The sequence below is a fragment of the Nerophis ophidion genome, linkage group LG06, assembly GCF_033978795.1.
Source record: "Nerophis ophidion isolate RoL-2023_Sa linkage group LG06, RoL_Noph_v1.0, whole genome shotgun sequence".
Classification (NCBI taxonomy): domain Eukaryota; kingdom Metazoa; phylum Chordata; class Actinopteri; order Syngnathiformes; family Syngnathidae; genus Nerophis; species Nerophis ophidion.
This window is the reverse complement of record NC_084616.1, coordinates 58,423,841-58,445,723: the sequence shown is the minus strand read 5'-3', so window position 1 is coordinate 58,445,723 and position 21,883 is coordinate 58,423,841. Positions and strand designations below refer to the sequence as shown.

Sequence of the window (21,883 nt, the reverse complement as noted above, 5' to 3'; positions counted from 1 at the left end):
TACGATACCACTGTTTACATTACTTCATTTGATAAAGTCTGGCTGAGAATCACAAAAGTCAATTGTAATGAAGGCACTTGTGATTTACAAGACTGCATGCATGAGTAACCACAGTTGAAAATCTGAATTGCTTACAGTGCAAAGTTTTTTAATTATGCTACAGTGTTCAGCCTTCAGGTATTTTGGGCCTCATGTAGTTGCTCTTCAGAGCTCTATTCTGCTGTTGGCGCTTAAGTGTTTCTACGCACTTGAAGTTTCTCTTTGTATTCTCCTATCCAGCGTCTGGACACGCCAATCCCGCATAAAGGAGACACAAGTGTGTAAATTGTGAGTGAAGGCAGGCTAATATGATTAATTTAAAGGGGCCGTTTGCAACTTCCTCAGTGTTACATTTTTCAAACCAGAAAATAACTCCACCGGATATCTATGTAACCGTTAGTGCTTTAACAGAGCATGTAAAGTTTCTCAAGTGTCTATATTTTTCACAACTAATTATATGAAATAAGTATTGCTCATCAGACAAAGGAATTTGGTCTTCAAGCTTGTCACTGTCCTTCCATGCCACACGCACATGGAAAAACAGTCCTGGAGAAGCAACTTAGAATTTGCGGTCATGCGAACTATATTTTCTAGTTTTATCAAATTCGATAAAATAGTTGAAATCCATTTTCGCAGATGTCCATCCATCCATCCATCAATCCATCTTATTCTGCTTATCCGATGTCAGGTTGCCGGGCAGCAGCCTAAGCAGAAAACCCCCGACTTCCCTCTTTCCAACTATCTCGTTCATATCTTCCCGGGGTAAGAGGCACGCTGGGAGACATAGTCTCTCCACCGTGTCCTGGGCCTTCCCTGCGGTCTGCTCCCGGTCGGAAGGACCCCAAACTCCTCCCCAGGGAGACGCTTGGGGGGAATTCTGACCAGACGCCCGAACCACCTCATCTGGCTCTTCTCAATGTGGAGGAGCGGCTTTACTCTGAGCTCCCGAATGACAGCCTCTCACTCTCTCTAAGGAAGACCACTGCTTTAGATCATAAAGGTCTTTTGTCACAAGGTCTATTTTTAGTCGCATTTGCGGGAAAATTTGTCGCACAGCACTGACATAACACATTCACGCGCATTAGCTTTAGGTGTTTTAAATAGCAATTTGGATAGCGAGCATTGATCGTGTTGATGCGAAGAAAACAGCACTGCAACAGCACAGTCACTCTGGTGTCAGAGCTTGTTTTTTTTTTGTTTTTTTTCGTTGTATTTGTGTAAATTACCACTTTTACTCCCTCACTGAAACATGGGGGGAAAAAAAATCCTCCCCATTCCTGTTGCCTGTGCTATTATGTTTGTGTTACCTCTTTTATTAACCCCATCATTGATTGACTTGAAATTTCTCATACAGCCCAATGTGCTACAAAACACAGACAGTAACTTTAGGGTGCTTAGTTGAATCAACACAACATTTTACAAATAGCGTCATTGCTTTCCTGTTGCATTAAATCTATGTAGATATATTTTCCCAATAAAAGTTGGAAGTGAAGTTTTCACCACGCTAAGGTCATGATCTGCAAATTTTTGGACTCCCTTTGGAGGTGTGCACGTGCTCCCTGCGCGTACATATTGACGAGACCGGGTGAGTGACCGCTGTAAACACCAATCCTTTCACTCCGTGAACTTAGGCCCCGTTTACACTAGGGTAAATCACACCTAACCTTATCCATGTCCACACACAACAATGCCACCGTTTAAGACTAAGACCCTGCCCCCTCCATCCTCCGGCGCAACACGACCGAGTACGCATGTGTTCTCCAGAAGATGCCTACTTCACTGTGAAGTTATTTAAAATAGCTATATTGTAAACAGTTTGCTGTGCATTACACATTTGTGTGCAGGATTTTAAATTAAAATGTATCTCGTTTGAACAATATCCAGTGTTGTGGCATTTCAATTAACTAGAATCCAGTGTGCTGTGGGGCCCTATTGTAGTGAATCACACCTGAGCCATCAGAAATTAATCAAATCTTTAATTGACATGAGAAAGTAGACAATGGGATAAAGAACGTCTTACAATAGTTAATTGAGACAGAATACCCAAAGTATTGTTGTTGGCTTAATCCGCTGTTGGGTTATCCTTTTGTGAGATATGGCGTCAGGATAAACTGGGTCACCCCAAGGAAAAAAGAGGGACCGGATCTTTTTCCAGCAGTTGTTTGGGGCAGGAGTGTTTGGTTCCATCTCTCAGCTGTGCGATAATAGCGGAGTTAGCATTGATGCAGAATCATGCACGCTACCTGGCCATTTCAGTACTATTACTCAGTGGCCTAGTAACCTACAAAGTGGCCTAGTGGTTAGAGCAGGGGTCACCAACGCGGTGCCCGCGGGCACCAGGTAGCCCGTGAGGACCAGATGAGCCGCCCGCTGGCCTGTTCTAAAAATAGCTCAAATAGCAGTACTTACCAGTGAGCTGCCTCTTTTTTTTTAATTTTATTAATTTACTAGCAAGCTGGTCTCGCTTTGCTCGACATTAATAATTCTAAGAGAGACAAAACTCAAATAGAATTTGAAAATCCAAGAAAATTTTTTAAAGACTCTGTCTTCACTTGTTTAAATAAATGCAATTATATTTTTACTTTGCTTCGTATACATTTCAGAAAGACAATTTTAGAGAAAAAATACAACCTTAAAAATGATTTTAGGATTTTTAAACACATATACCTTTTAAATTCCTTCCTCTTCTTTCCTGACGATGTATTTTTTTTATTGTAAAGAATAATAAATACATTTTAATTTAATTCTTCATTTTAGCTTCTGTTTTTTCAAGAAAGAATATTTGTGAAATCTTTCTTCAAACTTGTTATGATTAAAATTCAAAAAAATATTCTAGCGAATCTAGAAAATCTTTAGAATCAAATTTAAATCTTATTTCAAAGTCTTTTAAATTTCTTTTAAAAGTTTTGTTCTAGAAAATCTGGAAGAAATAATAATTTGTCTTTGTTAGAAATATAGCTTGGTCCAATTTGTTACATCCATTCATCCATCCATTTTTCTACCGCTTATTCCCTTTTGGGGTCACGGGGGGCGCTGGCGCCTATCTCACCTACAATCAGGCGGAAGGCGGTGTACACCCTGGACAAGTCGCCACCTCATCGCAGGGCCAACACAGATAGACAACATTCACACACATATTCTAACAAAATGCAGATTGGATTTTAACCTAATTAAAACATGTTATTAAAATTCTAAAATTAATCTTAATCAGGAAAAATTACTAATGATGATCCATAAATTATTTTTTAAATTTTTTTCAAAACGATTCGAATTAGCTAGTTTTTCTCTTTTTTTCTGTTGAATTCTGAATTTTTAGTCAAAATTCAAGATAAACTATGTTTCAAAATTTAATTTTCATTTTTTTCCAGTTTTCTCTTTTAAACCGTTCAATTAAGTTTTTTTTTTAGCATTTATTCTCTACAAGAAACCTTCCGTAAAAGGAAAAAAAATGTACGACGGAATGACAAACAGAAATACCCATTTTTTTTATATATATATATATATATATATATATATATATATATATATATATATATATTATACCCATTTTTTATATATATATATATATATATATATATATATATATATATATATATATATATATTAAAGGTAAATTGAGCAAATTGGCTATTTCTAGCAATTTTTTAAGTGTATCAAACTGGTAGCCCTTTGCATTAATCAGTACCCAAGAAGTAGCTCTTGGCTTTAAAAAGGTTGGTGACCCCTGGGTTAGAGTGTCCGCCCTGAGATCGGTTCAAACCCCGGCCGAGTCATACCTAAGACTATAAAAATTGGACCCATTGCCTCACTGCTGGCACTCAGCATCATGGGTTGGAATTGGGGGTTGAATCATCAAAAGTGATTCCCAGGCGCGGCACCGCTGCTGCCCACTGCTCCCCTCACCTCCCAGGGGGTGATCAAGGGTGATGGGTCAAATGCAGAGAATAATTTCACCACACCTAGTGTGTGTGTGACAATCATTAGTACTTTAACTTTTTAACTTTCACTGTCAAATCCATAAAGCAATATTTGTAGTCACTCACTGGCTGTATCACATCCACGGAGGAAGGGACAAAGTTTTTCGGTAAATAGACTCACTGCCGACCGGGACATTTTAAAGGTCTCTTGCCGTCTGAGAACTGTTGTATCCGAAATAGCTACGATCGCTTGTTGCCTTCTCTTAAGGTATTGATGTGTGATTTCCAAAAGCGCCTGCACATGCAGAAGGAGAAGCACGGGCATGTCTTGTTGATCCGCCTCCATCTTTCTTATAAAGCTGCCTGTGGCGCATTCTTTCTGATGTCTTTTTTTTTTTTTTTTTTTTTTTTTAGCGTGCATTTTTTTTTTTTTTTTTTAAAGGTTTATTTATAAATTTCAACAATTACAAACAATAAGTCAAACAACAATATAAAACATTATAAAACATTATGAAAACAGTACAAAACAGCGCCAGGGGGTTGTAAGTTCAAAATAATAAAAATAGAATACAAATATATATATATATATATAATAAACAAAATGCAAAGCCGTAGGCTTATTCAGATTCATCAAACAACTTAAATTTGGAACACAGCATCATTGTTTTCACAGCTTTTTTGTTGTTAGAGGTAGAGAGCGTTTTAATGTAAAGTTCCAGATCTTTTTTAAAGGCACAAAAGATAGGACGGGTATTAAGAAACTTACATTTATGAATATAAAACTTAGCCTATAAAATAATGAGGTTGCAAAGGTAGAATTCCTTTTCAAATTTTTGTTCATACAGTGTAAAACCAAAAATCACATCTTTAAAGTAAAGCACAAATTTGTCATAAATATTGTCCAGGATGAAGCGACAGATGCCCTGCCATAGTAATCGAGTGTTTTCACAAGTCCAAAACAAGTGGTTGACAGTCTCTGGGTGCATGTTACAAAAGGTGCAGGTAACATCAATGTCCTTCTTGTATCTAACCATCACAGTCTTTACAGGGTAATAGCGATGGATGATTTTAAATGATATCTCTTTGACTTTGTTGGTAAGTAAATACCTGTTAGGAAGGGACCACATTTTGATCCAACAGATGTCATTTACAACATTATTCCATAAGGAAATTACATAGGAGACAGACACACAATCATTTTGGAATAAGCTGCGGATTTTTCTGTTATTTTTTTGGTCAAAGCAAAGTTTCCCCACAGGAGTGTGTCAAGGGGATCAGTCACAATTTTTACAGCAGAAAGAGGAGGTGTGTAAGCCCTGTACAACATAATAACACCTGTTGGGATGGCATCAAATGCAATAGCAAATTGTTTGGGAGTCACAGGTATCTTAAATTGGTTGAGAAATTCTTGGTAATTAAAAAGTTGACCTTATTGAAAAGATGACTCACTAAAATAATGTTTTTGTTAAACCAATTGTTGAGGAAAAGAGATTTCCTTTTGTAACATGTCTTTATTGTTCCAGATGAGATATTTGGTAGGTGAAAAATTGTGCTTGTATACAAGAGACCATGCTAGAAGGGCTTGTTTGTGGAAGTTTGAGAGCGCAACAGGAATCCTATCAATGTTATAATTACACAATAGCAAAAATTTTAGGCCTCCAAGGTTAGAGAATACATGATGAGAAATAAAGTTCCAAATTGAGGTAGGGTCTTTCAAGTCGTGTCGTATCCAATTAATTTTAAAGGTGTTTAGTGTAGTGAGATCAAGAAAGTTTAGACCACCCTTATTGTAATTGTTCATTATAACAGATTTCTTAATATAATGAATTTTGTTTTTCCAAATAAAGTCAACCAGTATGTTGTCAATAGTTTTACATATTTTTTGGTTAACATCTAAAGAAATAGCTGCATACGTAAGCCTGGAGATACCTTCTGCTTTGGAAAGTAAGGTTCTGCCTTTTAAGGATAAATCTCTCTGTAGCCATTGGTTAAATCTTTTCTTAGTTTTTTCTACAATTGGATTGAAGTTCAATACCGATCTAGAGTTTTGATTTTTAGTGATATGTATTCCTAGGTAATTAATACTATCCTTAACTGGAATTTGAGATACAGACATAATTTCACATCTCTTCACAGCCATTAGTTCACATTTATTCACATTTACACGGAGACCAGAAGCCAAGGAAAAAACATGAATCACATCCAAGGCTAGGGGAATTTGAGAAGAGTCTTTCAAAAAGAGTGTTGTGTCGTCAGTCAGTTGGCTGATAATTATTTCTCTGTCTAATACAAAAATCCCCTTTAAATGACTAGTTTTTATATGAACCGATAACAGTTGGGTGGCTAACAGAAATAAATATGGAGAAATAGGACAACCTTGCCGTATCCCACGTTTTAACTCGAATCTTGGCGATGTACCAGATTTGAGCTTTATAGAACTATTACCTTTGCAGTACAAAGTCTTAATTGTTTTGCAGAAAAAATTGCCATAGCCAAATTTCTCAAGTGTCCTGAATATAAATTAATGTTCCATCGAGTCAAAAGCTTTGTAAAAGTCCAGGAAAAGAAGGAAGCCTTCATCATTAATGACCTCTGGGTAATCCAGAATGTCAAGTACAAGCCTGATATTATTAGATATGTGTCTTCCTCTCATAAAACCTGACTGTGTCTCATCAATTATGTCATCCAGAACCAATTTTAAACGTTTTGCAAAAATAATAGCTACAATTTTATAGTCATTGTTTAGAAGGCTAATTGGACGCCAATTATCAATGATTAGTAAATCTTTGTTTGGCTTGGGTATAAGGGTAATAAGGCCTTGTGTTAAAGTTGGAGGAAGGGCACCTGTATCAATACTTTCACAAAATACTTCTAGTAAGAAAGGAGCTAGCTCTTCTGAAAATATTTTATAGAATTCAGATGTAATACCATCCACTCCAGGAGATTTGTTATTTTTTAAACTATTAATTGATTCCACTACTTCCTTGAGAGAGATTGGACGGTCACAGAATACTTGGTCAGCTGTGCTGATTGATTTAGTTTCAGTTAAGGTACCCATAAACTTAACAGCATCACTTTCAGATTATTGACTATTGTATAATGTTTTGTAAAATTGAGAACAAAAATTTACAATCTGTTTTGCGTCATTGCAAACCACATCATTTATTTTCAATTGATCAATGGTGTAATTTTGAGCCTGCGATTTTTCTAAACGAAAGAAATACGCAGAGTTTTGTTCACCTTCCTCCAGCCATTGTTTTCTAGATCTTACAAAGGCTCCTTCTGCTTTTGATTGATACATTTTTTCTAATTTATTTTGGTTTTCTAAGAGACTTTCTTTTTCTTCTTTCTTTCTGATGTCTTCCTGTGTGGAGCGTGGCCTTTCTGGCTTCACTTCCTGTGTGGGTGTGGTCTTCCTGGCATCACTTCCTCTCCGAACTCACTTTGTAATTGATCAATGAGTCCATACAAAGCTAAGTGCCAGAGATTCAAGAATTACATGGGTGACTTACCCGTGTAAACATTTGTTCGAGGAGGGGGACCTTAAACGCTGGTTTGGTGTGGCTGAAACGGGGCTTAGGCTAAACAATTATTGGTTTAAGATGTTAAACGCCTTAGTGTAAACATGGCCTTATTAATGGTGAAAAATAGACAGTTTTAACGCAAATGTGTTCTGTTGAACCACTAATACTAACACATAGTAGCCAATGGTGTTCTTGTTGTATTTTGTGATTCAAAAAATGCAACTGAGCGAGTTGCAAACGTCCCCTTTTTAATTGAAACTAATTGTCAAGTCATGGAAAATGTGTTTAAAACTTGAAAACCTTGAAAATGATCTCTCTATGGTACACCTAATGATGATGAAAAAGTATATATCTACAATTACGTGAGATTTAATTTTGAGTTAGCAATCGAGATTCCTTTTAATTGTTTAATAGCCCTACTTAGAATGCAATGGAAAGTTAGCGTTCTCAAGACATGCTGCATAAAAGTTGCAAACAGCCCATTTAATGAGCTATTTGAAAATAAAATCATGGAACATGGAGTTTCTCCAACACATGTGAATGTCATTGAAATATGGGAAGTAGATAACACTTTAAATTTGAAAAGGTTGTGTGTGTGTGTGTGTCTCTCTCACTATGGTGATTTGAGTGTTATATGCATGCTACAACAGAGTCTTCCTGGCTGAGTGTAACTCTGTAGTTTAAACTTTGTTTGACTTATTACAGCCACCCTGATGGTATGTGTGGTGTGGAGTTCTGTTTAGGACAACTGTGTCACAGTGTTGCATAGTTGCTGTTGGCTAAATACCAGAAAGCAGCAAATGCACGTGATATGCTGGTAGGAAGTCTTCTAATTAGCTACCAGGCCATAGTGAGAACAGACAAGTTGTGCAGGAACTCAAGAAGGTAGAACCTTCACTGTGGAATATAAAAAAACAATGAACTAGCATCTACGTGGAGGCATAGGCTACCTATAACCATTCACCACTCCTGTACTTTGTCTCCTTTATGAGTGGTGGGCATGTCTGGGGGCTGGATGGGAGACTAAGAAAAAGAACCAAACGTAGCTTTAAGCGCATAGAAAAACACAGAGTGAAGTAAGGCTAATGGTTTGACCTGCTATGAAAGCTGTTGTAAGACTTGAAATTAAAGGTTTCAACTTCAAATAGTCAGTGCTGATGTCATACTCTTCCTGCCAGGGAGGGGTGTATGTCTTCCAGTTGTTTGACTACTATTCTGCCAGTGGTATCACTCTGCTGTGGCAGGCTTTCTGGGAGTGTGTGGTGATTGCTTGGGTTTATGGTGAGATAGGCTTTGCATTTAATGCATATTTTCCTTGCACAGAAAGTCATATGACAAACTTTTCTACTGTGACCGTGACAGGCGCAGACCGTTTCATGGATGATGTGGCTCGTATGATTGGTTATCAACCTCTGCCTTACATGAAGTGGTGCTGGTCCTACATCACGCCTCTTGTTTGTGTGGTAAGTTATATTTTGTTTCCATATTGTTTGCACTTCAGCGGTATGCCTACTCAGTGGCCTAGTGGTTAGAGTGTCCGCCCTGAGATCGGTAGGTTGGGAGTTCAAACCCCGGCCGAGTCATACCAAAGACTATAAAAATGGGACCCATTACCTCCCTGCTTGGCACTCAGCATCAAGGGTTGGAAGTGGGGGTTAAATCACCACAAATGATTCCCGGGCACGGCACCGCTGCTGTCCACTGCTCCCCTCACCTCCCAGGGGGTGAACAAGGGGATGGGTCAAATGCAGAGGACAAATTTCGCCACACCTAGTGTGTGTGTGTGTGTGTGACAATCATTGGTACTTTAACTTTAAAGTTTAATATATTGGACATTTACTCTTATGTGTGCCTCCAGGCAGTGTTCCTTTTCCATGTGGTGAACTTCAAGCCCCTAACCTACAACAATGTGTACATCTACCCATTATGGAGTGAAATGATTGGCTGGGCATTGGCTCTTTCCTCTATGCTTTGTATCCCGCTTACTGTTATCTTCAAGTTGCTGCGCTGCAAAGGATCACTGCGTGAGGTCAGTATGGTTGTCTGCATGTCCAGGCATGTTTTATTGTTTGTGCATTTGTCTTCACACATTTAAAAAGTCTGTAGGAATGTATCTACTTGCATATGGCTCTCTTTTCCTGTGTCTCATTATAAGTACTCATTAGACTACTGTTTACTGAACCACTCACTATCCATTTGGATATGCAGCGGTGGACATACCTCAACACCCCACTTTGGGGCAGCCACCACCTGGAGTATCTTAACCCAGAGAAAGAGGCCAAACTGCTGCCTCCTGCAAGACCCAAGAATACTCATCTCTCCGAAAGTGTCATCTGATCTCAAAACCGCCATAAAGCACAAAACCCTTGTTGTCCTTTTGATATCAGCAAACACCCACACTAATTCTACTAATACTTATAGGGGCTGTTTGCAACATGGACACAGATGCTTAGAGAGCGCTAACTTTCCGATGTATTTGAATGGCTTCTAGGACAAATGTACCTAACAAATGCATGCGCATTAGCTTTTGCTGTTGACAGCTAATAGCGATTCGGATAGATAGCATTGGCTATTATTGAATGTATCATAACAACTACACAACTACAAATTGTTCGTTGCTTCTCTTAGACAGCTTTTGCATGTATGCACGCTGCCTGCATGCCCCAATCGTTTCATTCCGGCCGACAAAATAAAATTACCTAAAATTAGTAATTGTGAAAAATATAGACAATTGTAAAACATCCATCCATCCATTTCTACCGCTTATTCCGTTTGGGGTCGTGGGGGGTGCTGGTGCCTATCTCAGCTACATTCGGGCGGAAGGCGGTGTACACCCTCAAAGTCGCCACCTCACCATCACAGGGCCAACACAGATAGACAGACAACATTCACACTCTCATTCACACACGAGGGCCAATTTAGTGTTGCCAATCAACCTATCCCCAGGTGCATGTCTTTGGAGGCGGGACAATCTGCTGTTAAACCACTAATGGAAACATGATAACCAATGGTGGTGTTGTTATAGTTTTAACTTTAAAAAATAACTGAGCAAGTGCAGAGCCCCTTTAAATGGTTAACTGTCTGATAAGAGCAAAATCAGAGCACCCTGAGTTGTAAAAGGAATAGAAAAAACGTGCAGGCAGAGAAATACAAAAATATCTTTAATGGACTTAACTTGTATTCTAATTCTTAATCATCGTGTGACTTCCAGTTTTAAATTTAAAATGCAGAAAAATGATGTATGTTGAACCGAACCAAACTACACATTCACAAAAAAATACATCCAAGTTTTCTTTCAAAGAACACTAGCTTATTTACTATAACTGAAGTTTTTTGTGGCCATTGTTGGGGGGACCTAGATTTTTTTTCACTTATAAATGTTACAATGTCGGGTACTGTGTTAAACAATGCCGAAAATGAAATGTTCATGCATTTGGGAGGGCCCTTTGTGATGTCACAGTCTGACGTATGTGATAATTAATGTTCTCTGCCAGGCCCCGCCTCTCTGCTCTCTTGGGTCCATTTCTGTAGCCTTCAATGTTGTTCCTTCTCGTTTCATGCTTCCCCGCCTGCTTTGATGCCAATAAAATACATCCATGTTTTACCTTCCCCCTAATGCCAACGTTAACTCAGCACTTGGCCATCTGCAAGACATAATTAACCATTCATCCGGACGGCGTTCACATCGCCGGGGATTTTAATAAAGCATGTCGAAAGAAGAGTACCAGCATGTCAAATGTGCAACCAGCACGTTTAATTGTGCAACTAGGGGAGAATAGACACAATCATGTTTTCACAAACAGACATCCCTACAGAGCAAGCCACTCTCCCACCTCGTAGACTCAGACCAATACACTCATGCTATACCCCTTTTCAGGAGGCAAAACTAACAGCCCCTTAAATCTTTAAAGCCTGACCTGAAAACACTCCTCCAGTTGCAGGACTGCTTTGCCTGCACAGAGTGGAGCATTATTGAAGAGCAGGATTTGGTCAAATTCAGTCTCCTCTTTTACATCAAGAGCTGTGCAGAAAATGTCACAGGGAAAACACATCCGGTTCTTCCCAAACAAGCCCTGGATGACAAATGAAGTCCAGACTCTGATCAGAGCCTCGAACTCAGCTTTTACGACGGAGGACTGGGGTTTTCTAAAGCACTGCAAGAGCCGACCTAAGGAGAGGCATCAAAAGGCCAAGGACTCTGATGCGGAAGGGCATCCAGACCTTGACTAACCACTCTCCCCGTCCCCGGCAGGCTGGCAGAGGAGCTGAACGGCCTTCTTGCCTATAGTTTGAGACCACCTCACCTAGAGCTCAGCATTTAACACCATCATCCCGGACATTCTTTACCACAAACTCCTGCAGCTCCAGGTCGTCTTTGTGAATTAGTGAATTTTTACACAGTGAAACATATTACCTAAGTCACATTTAAACCAGTGTGGGTGGCACTGGGAGCAGGTGGGTAATACCAAGTTTGTGGAAGCGGCATCGAACCTGTAACCCTCAAGTTGCCACTCTGCCAACTGAGCCACGCCGGATTAAAAACTAGTCAGTGAGACTCTGCCCCACCACTCCTTCACACGCGGCACTGGATCTCCCCAAACCTGCGCCTTGTACACGAGTCACTGAACTCAGACCCACCCAACCAACCACATTATTAAATATACAGAAGACGCCACCGTGGTTGGGCTCATCCGTGGTGAGGATGAGACAGTGTACAAGGCTGAGGTAGAGAAATTGTCTCTCGTGCTCGGACTACAACCTCACCATGCACATCCAAATAAATAACTCAATATGGACTTCAGGATAGACAGACAGGATCTTACATACCCCAGTCCTCATAAATGGAGAACTGGAAACCGTCACCAACTTCAGGTTCTTGGGCACCCAAATCTTCTGATTTCTCTTGAACCTTAAAGTCATGGCCCTGGTAAGAGAAAGCTCAACAGCAGCTGTGCTTCTTGCACATCCCCCTGAATGATAACTTCGACACAGTTGCTGCTGGCCTTCTACCACTCTGGAGAGCGTCCAAACCTACAGTTTGGGAGTGGTATGCAGGCTCCACAGTTAAGGACAGAAGGGTTGTGCAGGGGGTCATAAACACTGCCCTCTACTCAACCTGAAACACACCTCATCCCGCTGCCTCAGAGAACAAGGGCCATCACAGAAGACTCCTCACACCATGCCCGTTCCCTGTTTGTCCTGTTGCTCTTGACAAGATGTTACAGGTCAATAAAATCTTGCTGCAGCAGGCTGACAACAGCTTCCCCTGGAACTGCAAACATCCACTGGCGCACATATGCACACACACCCCCGAATACACTGACACAACTCCACCCCTTACACCTACATCCCCCATCACCTCCCTGAAACAATAAACTACCTCGTAAACTGCTTTTTATTGCACACACTCTATGTACATCCATTGCACCTTTGGTATTTGATATTTTTTGCATCACCCTTCAATTTTTACACTCATCGCGCTTTCAGTATTCATTTGTTCAGAGCATTATTTTTTATAGCATTTGTCCGTTTTTAGTGCCATTTTAATGCTTATGTCTGTTTTTGTCTGGGCTGTGCATAGTGGCTCTGGAGGAACACCCGTCCCCCAATCTTGTTGTAACCCCCAGTACAATGATAATAAAGGTGAATCTGAATCCATAGGGTACCAGCAAAGATTTACTAACATCAGGACCTCATGTGAAAGAATGACCTGCAGAGGGCTTCATGGCCAGCATCTTACCGCACAGGAGTGAGGAGCATACTGTCACCCATTTCACCCCAAAAAATCCTGAAGTGATTGCAATCATTGGTTTTCTGAAAAAAGCCCAAATTTCTCCTGCATGAAACATTGAACAACATCAGATTTGTGGCTGTAAGCTCCCTGGTGATGAAATCAATAAACACATGATGGATTCACTTCAGTTTGCCTGTCACAACTAGAGGTGTCGATGCCAAAACATGTTTGCAGACTATTCCTCGGCATTCAACATTCTCCAACCTCATGTGAGGTCCTTGCCAACCAATTCCTCTCCTCCCACTTGTCCTCTTGCCCACAGGTCACAGTATATGTCAACATCTCTTGACTTATAACAAACCTCATCTGGCTCCCTGTGGGTTGTGATCTCCCCCCTTTCCTGTTCATCCTCTGAACAATGACTGTAAATCCACACAGCCCCATACCCATTTGATGAAATATGCTGATACTATTTTACTCCTGACAGCCTCATGGACCAGCCCTCCAGGAGTTTGTGGACTGGTGTGACAACTCCTGTCTGAAGATGCTGCTGTAATCACCAGAATTCACGGTGAGCCATGGAAGTGGTTGAATACAAATACCTAGGCACCAGTCTGCTGTCAAATATATTTCAATATATTCCTTCATTGAGAGCATGATGAAATTTTCAAATATGAATTGTGGACCCCCGACTAAACAAGTTGAAAAACGTATTCGGGTGATACCATTTAGTGGTTAATTGTACGGAATATGTACTGAACTGCAATCTACTAATAAAAGTTTCAAGCAATCAATCAGCTGGTTCCTTAAGGACAAACCGTCAGCAGAAAACTCTGGTCTAAAATAATTGAGACTCCTCTTAGATCTCTGCTGTCCGTGTAATATAATCTTACATGCAGGCTACATCATAGATGACCCCTCACATGCTCTGTTTTCGAAATTTGAGTGAATACCATCTGGCCCAGGCTTTGCTTCATGGCCTGCAGATGTCAAAGGAGGTCAATTTTTGTAACTAAAGCAGTACTGCTCAACTTTCAGCATCAATCATGTACATTAAACACGACTAATGTAACTATAACAAACCTGACTTGTAAATATGAAGTCTAGTAAGGTTGTAAATACTCTATAAAGTAGGCTTACCCATGTGGTTTCTGTGGATGTGAACACAAGTTGTAATTACTGTAGGGACTAAATCAGTGATTTTCAACCTTTTTTGAGCCTAGGCACATTTTTTGTGTTGAAAAAATGCAAAGGCACACCAGCAGCAGAAATCATTAAAAAACGAAACTCAGTTGACAGCAAAAAGTCGTCGTCGCAATTGTTAGATATGACTTTAAAGCATAACCAAGTATGCATCACTATAGCTCTTGTCTCAAAGTAGGTTTACTGTCACCACCTGTCACACCACACCCTGACTTATTTGGACTTTTTTGCTGTTTTCATGTGTGTAGTATTTTAGTTCTTGTCTTGCACTCCTATTTTGGTGGCTTTTTCTCTGTGTTTTCCTGTAGCAGTTTCATGTATTGCTTTGAGCGATATTTGCCGCATCTACTTTGTTTTTATCCTTCATCGTGGGGACATTGTCATGTCATGTTTGGATGTACATTGTGGAAGCCGTCTTTGCCCCACAGTAAGTCTTTGCTGTCGTCCAGCATTCTGTTTGTGTTTACTTTGTAGCCGGTTCAGTTTTAGTTTTGTTCTGCATAGCCTTCCCTAAGCTTCAATGCCTTTTCTTCTTAGGGGCACTTACCTTTTGTTTATTTTTTGTTTATGCATCAAATACCTTTTTACCTGCATCATGCCTTCCGCTGTATCGACATCTACAAAGCAATTAGCTACCTGCTGCCACCTACTGATATGGAAGAGTATTACACGGTTACTCTGCCGAGCTCTAGACAGCACCGACACTCAACAACAACACGTAATTTGCAGACTATAATTAGTGGTTTGCTAAAAAAATATTTTTAACCCAAATAGGTGAAATGAGAATCTCCCACAGCACACCAGACTGTATATCACGGCACACTAGTGTGCGGCGGGACAGTGGTTGAAAAACACTGGACTAAATAACAGTGACTGAAATATTGAAATTCATTTAAATGAATGCGGTATGTATTTATGTAAACTGTTTGATATTTTTTAAAATTCTTTAAACACTAAAGCACCTTAAATGGTTCTTTTTTTTTTGTTGCTAATTTGCATGTTCAATTGCTGAAAAACCAGGAGCTTTGGGGAGATGGGGGGATCCACCCCTTGTCCCCCACCCAGGGCACCTGGATCTGCGGCCCCCAGACCCCCGGCTTATTATCAGTCTTTTTCATTAAGATCAAATCACATGCCTGAACCTGTCGTAGCAATTGCGCAACAGTCCATGGTGGGCGTCATGACAAATGAAGATTAAATTAATCAAGCCCAGGTTTGGGGCATCCAAGAAATGATTGTGTCGTGCTGTGATGTGGAGGCGGGTTTGAATACTCTGGTGGCCTCCAGCAGGGAAGACCGCAGCCTAGCCGCAAACGGGGGTTATTAAAATCCCCCGGAACCTTCAGCACCTGGCTATGGACAAGCTCGGCAGACGAGGATTGCAGGTCTTCTTGAGGGCGGTCCTGACCTTCCATGACCCAGGGAAGTTTGTCCACCCAGTTGACATCAGTCAAACTGGCATGCAGGACAGCTTTCATGGAGCGTTAGAATCGCTCACACAAAACATTTTCCTGGCGTGGTATACAAATCAGCAGTGCAGCTTGACCCCAGATCCCTGGTAACCACGTTCCAAATCTCTGAGGTAAATTGCGCACCGTGATCATAAGGAGCGGTCTGAAAGGGTTCCGAAGCGCACAACCTAGTTAGTTTGGCAAAAGTTTTAATAATAGTGGTACATCGGCCTGTTACTCGAAAGTTTCTACCGAGGTAACACAACACCATGGTGACACAAATTATTGATGAAAATTAGAATGTAATGCAACTTATTCCCCATCCCTGAATCAACAGCCTTTCTGCAACCTATCGCAGAAGCAGCCACCTGCCAAAGCTACCTAGGGTAGCAGGCTACAACCGGCCTTGGTGCTATGTAAATTATTTGGCATAATTGTTAATAATTGTGAGCCCAAATTATACCTCAAGTTTATAGAAAAACGTGAAATTTCTCAGGTTTAAAGGCCTACTGAAACCCACTACTACCCACCACGCAGTCTGATAGTTTATATATTAATGATGAAATATTAACATTGCAACACATGCCAATACGGCCTTTTTAGTTTACTAAATTACAATTTTAAATTTCCCGGGAGTTTCGTCTTCGAAACGTTGTGTAATGATGTCGTGTACGCAAGACGTCACGGGTTTTTAGGAAGTATGAGCGCTGCACACACACACAGCTAAAAGTCGTCTGCTTTAACGGCATTATTACACAGTATTTTGGACATCTGTGTTGCTGAATCTTTTGCAATTTGTTCAATTAATATTGGAGAAGTCACAGTAGAAAGATGCAGTTGGGAAGTTTAAGCCTTTAGCCACACAAACACACGGTGATTCCTTGTTTAAAATTCCTGGAGGTGAAACTTTACTATGGATCAGAGCGCGGTCAAGCCAACATGGATCCCTACCAAATGTCAACCAGCAGGTTTCAGTGAGAAAATAGTGGTTTAAAAGTCAGTTCTTACCGGAGAAAAGCTGAGCTGGTGCCATCCATAGCTGCCGTCGACTCCCCTGAGACACTGCTCGTCAAGACACCCATGGAGACACCCCTTCCGACTATCAGGTACTATTTAACTCACTAAAACACTAGCAACACAATAGAAAGATAAGGGATTTCCCAGAAAAAACCTAGTAAATGTGTCTAAAAACATCGTAATCCGTCCCAGTGCAATCGCGTTTTTTTTTTTTTTTTACTCCGTCGCTATCAATATCCTCAAACACGAATCGTTCATCTTCGCTCAAATTAATGGGGAAATTGTCGTTTTCTCGGTCCGAATAGCACTTTTTGTTGGAGGCTACCATTAAAAACAATGTGAATATGTGAGGAGCCATCAAACTTGTGATGTCATCGTCTGCGACTTCCGGTAGAGGCAGGGCTTTTCTCTTAGCACTGAAAGTTGTGAACTTTATCATGGATGTTCTCTACTAAATCCTTTCAGCAAAATAATGGCAATATCGGGAAATGATCAAGTATGACACGTGGAATGGACCTGCTATTCCCGTTTAAATAAGAAAATCTAATTTCAGTAGGCCTTTAAACTCCTTTGTAATATATATATTTTTAAGTATTTTATTCATTTTTATAGTTGCCGGTACTGTTTACTTAAAAATACCTCCCACCAAAGTAAGAAGGAGACAGGAAAGCAAGCTTTTACTTTGAAAAGTAGATGCTGGCGCAAAGCCCCCAGACGATATGGCGTGAGACAGGGCGATCTTGGAAGTCTGATGAGGGTTACTGCTGTACTGTAGCTACCTTTGTTTTCTCTACAAGTAACGGTTTAAAAATATGTAATGTTTTAAAACTTATCACAGTACCTCTGGTTGTGTGCTAATCTACAACATAACGTGACCACTGAAAAGGGAAATTGTCTATCAGCTGTTATGTCATTAGCCTGTCGAGCAATAATTGGCCACAAATTTTGTAAACAGATATTTTGTAAACAGATATTTTGAAGTGGTCAGCACTCCTGTTTGATAAGGACTGTTGTAGTTTTTTCTAATGTTGACCGCATTTTGCATTTTTGAGGAAAAAACAGTCCAACGGAGTTTGCCTATAATACTTTTCTCTGGAATGTTCAACCACAAAGTGATTGCTGCTACTGTACAAAGCAGCACACCTAGTTGACAGAATATCAACTTCAATGCAAAACACTCTGAATATGAATCTTGGATACCGTATTTTCCGTACTATAAGCCTCTGCATTTTCCACAAGTTATGAATCCTGCGGCTGATCTCGAGATTTTTTTTTCTGATAATTGCTCAATTATGTAATGGATTAAGCAAAGTAATCGAACGATGAACTAAAATCATCCGACGTCCCACTGGGTGTGAGTTTTTCTTGCCCTTATGTGGGCTCTACCGAGGATGTCGTTGTGGTTTGTGCAGCCCTTTGAGACACTGTTGATTTGGGGCTATATAAATAAACATTGATTGTCTTCTGGTGTCTTCAGGTATATATTTGCGGTTTATAGTCCGATGCGGCTAATATATGAAAAAAAATATTCCAAAATGTTATAGCCTGGGAAATGCGTTAATAATATTAGTGCTCTGCAAAAAGTGTTAAGGGTTAACTCATTGGCATTCAGCATCCAGGGGTTAAAATTGGAAGTTAAATCACCAATAATGATTCCCGGGCGCAGCGACTGCTGCTGCTCACTGCTCCCCTCACCTCCCAGGGGGTGATCAAGGGTGATCGGTCAAATGCAGAGAATAATTTCGCCACACCTCGCGTTTGTGTGTGACAATCATTGGTACTTTAACTTTAACTTAACATCCCACAATTAATTATGCATTCATGCTCACAAAAGGTATTTTAGTGTCTGACCACAACTGAGCAACTGTATATTCATTTGTTGTAATAACAGGCCACAGAAATATTAAGGTCAACAACACTTTTACGATGCCACACGGATTGTAGTTTTAGTGTGTAAAAAAAAAAATAAATAAAAACGCTGATAATTGATTCGTTGTAAAAGCATTAAAGGCCTACTGAAATGAGATTTTCTTATTTAAACGGGAATAGCAGGTCCGTTCTATGTGTCATACTTGATAATTTTGCGATATTGCCATATTTTTGCTGGAAGGATTTAGTAGAGAACATCCACGATAAAGTTCGCAACTTTTAGTCGCTCATAGAAAAGCCTTGGCTTTAGCGGAAGTATGTGCGCGTGACGTCACGAGTTGCAGGGCTCCACACATATTCACATTGTTTTTCATGGGAGCCACCAAGCAGTAAGAGCAATTTGGACCGAGAAAGCGACAATTGCCCCATTAATTTGAGCGAGGATAAAAGATTTGTGGATGAGGACGTTTAGAGTAAAGTACTAGATTTAAAAAAAAAAAAAAAAGGCGACGGCTCCAGGCGGCATTTCAGATGTAATTAGACACATTTATTAGGATAATTCTGGAAGATCCATCCATTTTCTACAGCTTATTCCCTTTTGGGGTCGCGGGGGGCGCTGGCGCCTATCTCAGCTACAATCGGGCGGAAGTCGGGGTACACCCTGGACAAGTCGCCACCTCATCGCAGTCTGGAAGATCCCTTATCTGCTTATTGTTTTAATAGTGTTTTAGTGAGATTGTAAAGACATACCTGAAAGTCGGATGGCTGCGGTGAACGCCAGTGTCTCTCAGAGAAGCCAATGGAGGAGCCAAGATCACAGCTGCCTTTTTTGACAACTACTGCAGGAGGAAGTCCCATAATCCACTGATTTCTTCGGTAAGACTTAATATCACAATTTTCCCATCCAAAGACATGCTGGTTGACGTAGAGAAACATGTTCGCTTGACCGCTCTGTGTTAAAGCTTCACAACAAACAAAGAAACACCGGCTGTGTCTCGGTGCTAAAGACAGCTGCAATACACCCCTTTCCACCAACAGCATTGTTCTTTATAGTCTCCATTATTAATTGAACAAATTTCAAAAGATACAGCAACACAGATGTCCAAAATACTGTGTAATTATGCGATTAAAGCAGACTACTTTTAGCCGCGAGTGGTGCTGCGCTAATATTTCCTGACAGTCCGTGACGTCACGCGCACGCGTCATCATTCCGCGATGTTTTCAACAATAAACTCCGCGTGAAATTTAAAATTGCAATTTAGTAAACTAAACCGGCCGTATTGGCATGTGTTGCAATGTTAATATTTCATCATTGATATATAAACTATCAGACTGCGTGGTCGGTAGTAGTGGGTTTCAGTAGGCCTTTAATAATGTGTGGCCTTTATTCCGCATACCAAAACATGTGAAAAACGCTAACATATGGTATTCTTGAAATACAGCTCATGATGCGCGTGAAAACTGACTAAATACAACCGTGCTGAGTTCAATAGTTCCTGCCCTCTTTAAACATAACAGGAATTAATTATGGCGGGAACCAAACGGTACCCCTTCTTTAATCTTTGAAGCCAATATGAAAGAACCTCTTGCATGTGTTATGAGCCAGCTATTTATATAACAAATATTTACATTTTTTTTTTATTAGCTCTATCTAAGACCGAAGAGGGCTCCCCAGACTACACACGTTGTGGATAGAATCACTGACATTGTAGTTTTCTCTTACAGCTATCCTATGGTCTAAAAATGCCTATTCCTGTTAGTCCTGTAATACATTCTCCCACTCAACCCCCTCTCAGAGTCCTGGAGTAGATGCAGTGACGTATAGCTGGCCATCTCATTAGTCAATGTAACAAAAAGCCTGTTGTCAGGGCAACGGCTCCCTGTAATTCCTTGGCAACCAATCCACTGTGTTATGGTGGTGGACTCTCCCCTGGTAAGGGAGGAGGTGCACCAATGGTGACCAACGGGAGAGAACAAGATGGAGAATGAAGTTGAAGAATGCCTCCCTCTGCTGGTCACATCTCGGTATTGCAGGAAACATCCTGGAAACGTTAGGACTTGAAACTGGGACTGAACGTTTCAGATGGAAATGATAGAAATGTGAACTCACAAGGATGACGTCGCTCTGTTCCAGTTTCTTGAGAATGTGGAGCACCGCGTCGTGAATAGTGACAAACAGCCTGCTCTTTGGAATGGACTCTGAGAAGAACTCTGCCCTTTCCAGCTGCTCCACCACACAGGCTAACATTTGAGCAGATAGACACATGACAATGATATAAGAACAGTCATCACAAATCATTGAATCATATATATAAGTGGACCACAAAAATTAGCATTATTGGATTTATTTTAATCAAAAAATCTTAGGGTACATCAAACATATGATTCTTATGGCAAGTTTGTCTTTAAATAAAATAGTGAACATACAAGACAACTTGTCTTTTAGGAGTAAGTCAGCAAACAAAGGCTCCTAATTTAGCTGCTGACATATGCGGTAACATTATGTGTCATTTCTCATACTATTATGTCATAATTATTAAAGGGGAACATTATCATCAAACCTATTTAAGCGTCAATATATACCTTGATGTTGCAGAAAAAAGACCATATATTTTTTTTAACCGATTTCCGAACTCTAAATGGGTGAATTTTGGCGAAGTAAACGCCTTCCTATTGTTCGCTCACTTAGGTAGTCAATCCGCCATTTTCTCAAACACATTACAAATATAGAGTCGAATTAGCTCTGTTATTTTCCGTTTTTTCGACTGTTTTCCGTACCTTGGAGACATCGTGCCTCGTCGGTGTGTTGTCGAAGGGTGTAACAACACGATCAGGGACGGATTCAAGTTGATTTACGTGGAGTGTGCATCGATTAACACGGCATGCTAATCGTTTGTTCTGCACATTTTACCGGCGATGCTACGACAGACATGGCACAGAGATGTATGGATATCCTGCGTCACTCAAAACAGATGCATTTCCAACGATAAAGTCAAATAAATCACAAAGGTGAGTTTTGTTGATCTTATTGACTTATGTGCTAATAAGACAAATTTGGTCGCGGCATGACTGCCAGCTAATCGATGCTAACATGCTATTTAGGCTAGCTGTATGTACATTTGTAGCTAT

General features: G+C 40.3%; 2 protein-coding genes across 5 annotated transcripts in view; one reads left to right on the top strand and one right to left on the bottom strand.

Annotated features, from left to right (window-relative positions):
- LOC133555021 (sodium- and chloride-dependent creatine transporter 1-like) overlaps positions 1-21,883 on the top strand; it is a 72,907-nt gene that overhangs the window by 19,939 nt on the left and 31,085 nt on the right. Inside the window, exons 11-15 of one of the 4 annotated variants that reach the window (XR_009807259.1) lie at positions 8,659-8,761; positions 8,843-8,943; positions 9,339-9,509; positions 9,689-13,229; positions 13,702-13,749. Coding sequence is in view for 3 of the 4 variants with exons in the window: in XM_061904429.1 (XP_061760413.1) it covers positions 8,659-8,761; positions 8,843-8,943; positions 9,339-9,509; positions 9,689-9,817 (504 nt within the window). In the remaining variant the exon portion in view is untranslated. Of the gene's footprint in view, positions 1-8,658; positions 8,762-8,842; positions 8,944-9,338; positions 9,510-9,688; positions 13,677-13,701; positions 13,786-21,883 lie in introns of those variants that run through there. The other 3 variants (XM_061904430.1, XM_061904429.1, XM_061904431.1) reach the window with 3 other exon arrangements.
- LOC133555020 (solute carrier family 26 member 6-like) overlaps positions 17,444-21,883 on the bottom strand; it is a 34,509-nt gene continuing 30,069 nt past the window's right edge. The window contains exons 18-19 of the mRNA XM_061904428.1: positions 20,865-20,995; positions 17,444-20,796 (exon numbers count right to left, since the gene is read on the bottom strand). Of these exons, the coding sequence (XP_061760412.1) occupies positions 20,770-20,796; positions 20,865-20,995 (158 nt within the window). The 3' untranslated portion in view covers positions 17,444-20,769. The remainder of the gene's footprint in view (positions 20,797-20,864; positions 20,996-21,883) is intronic.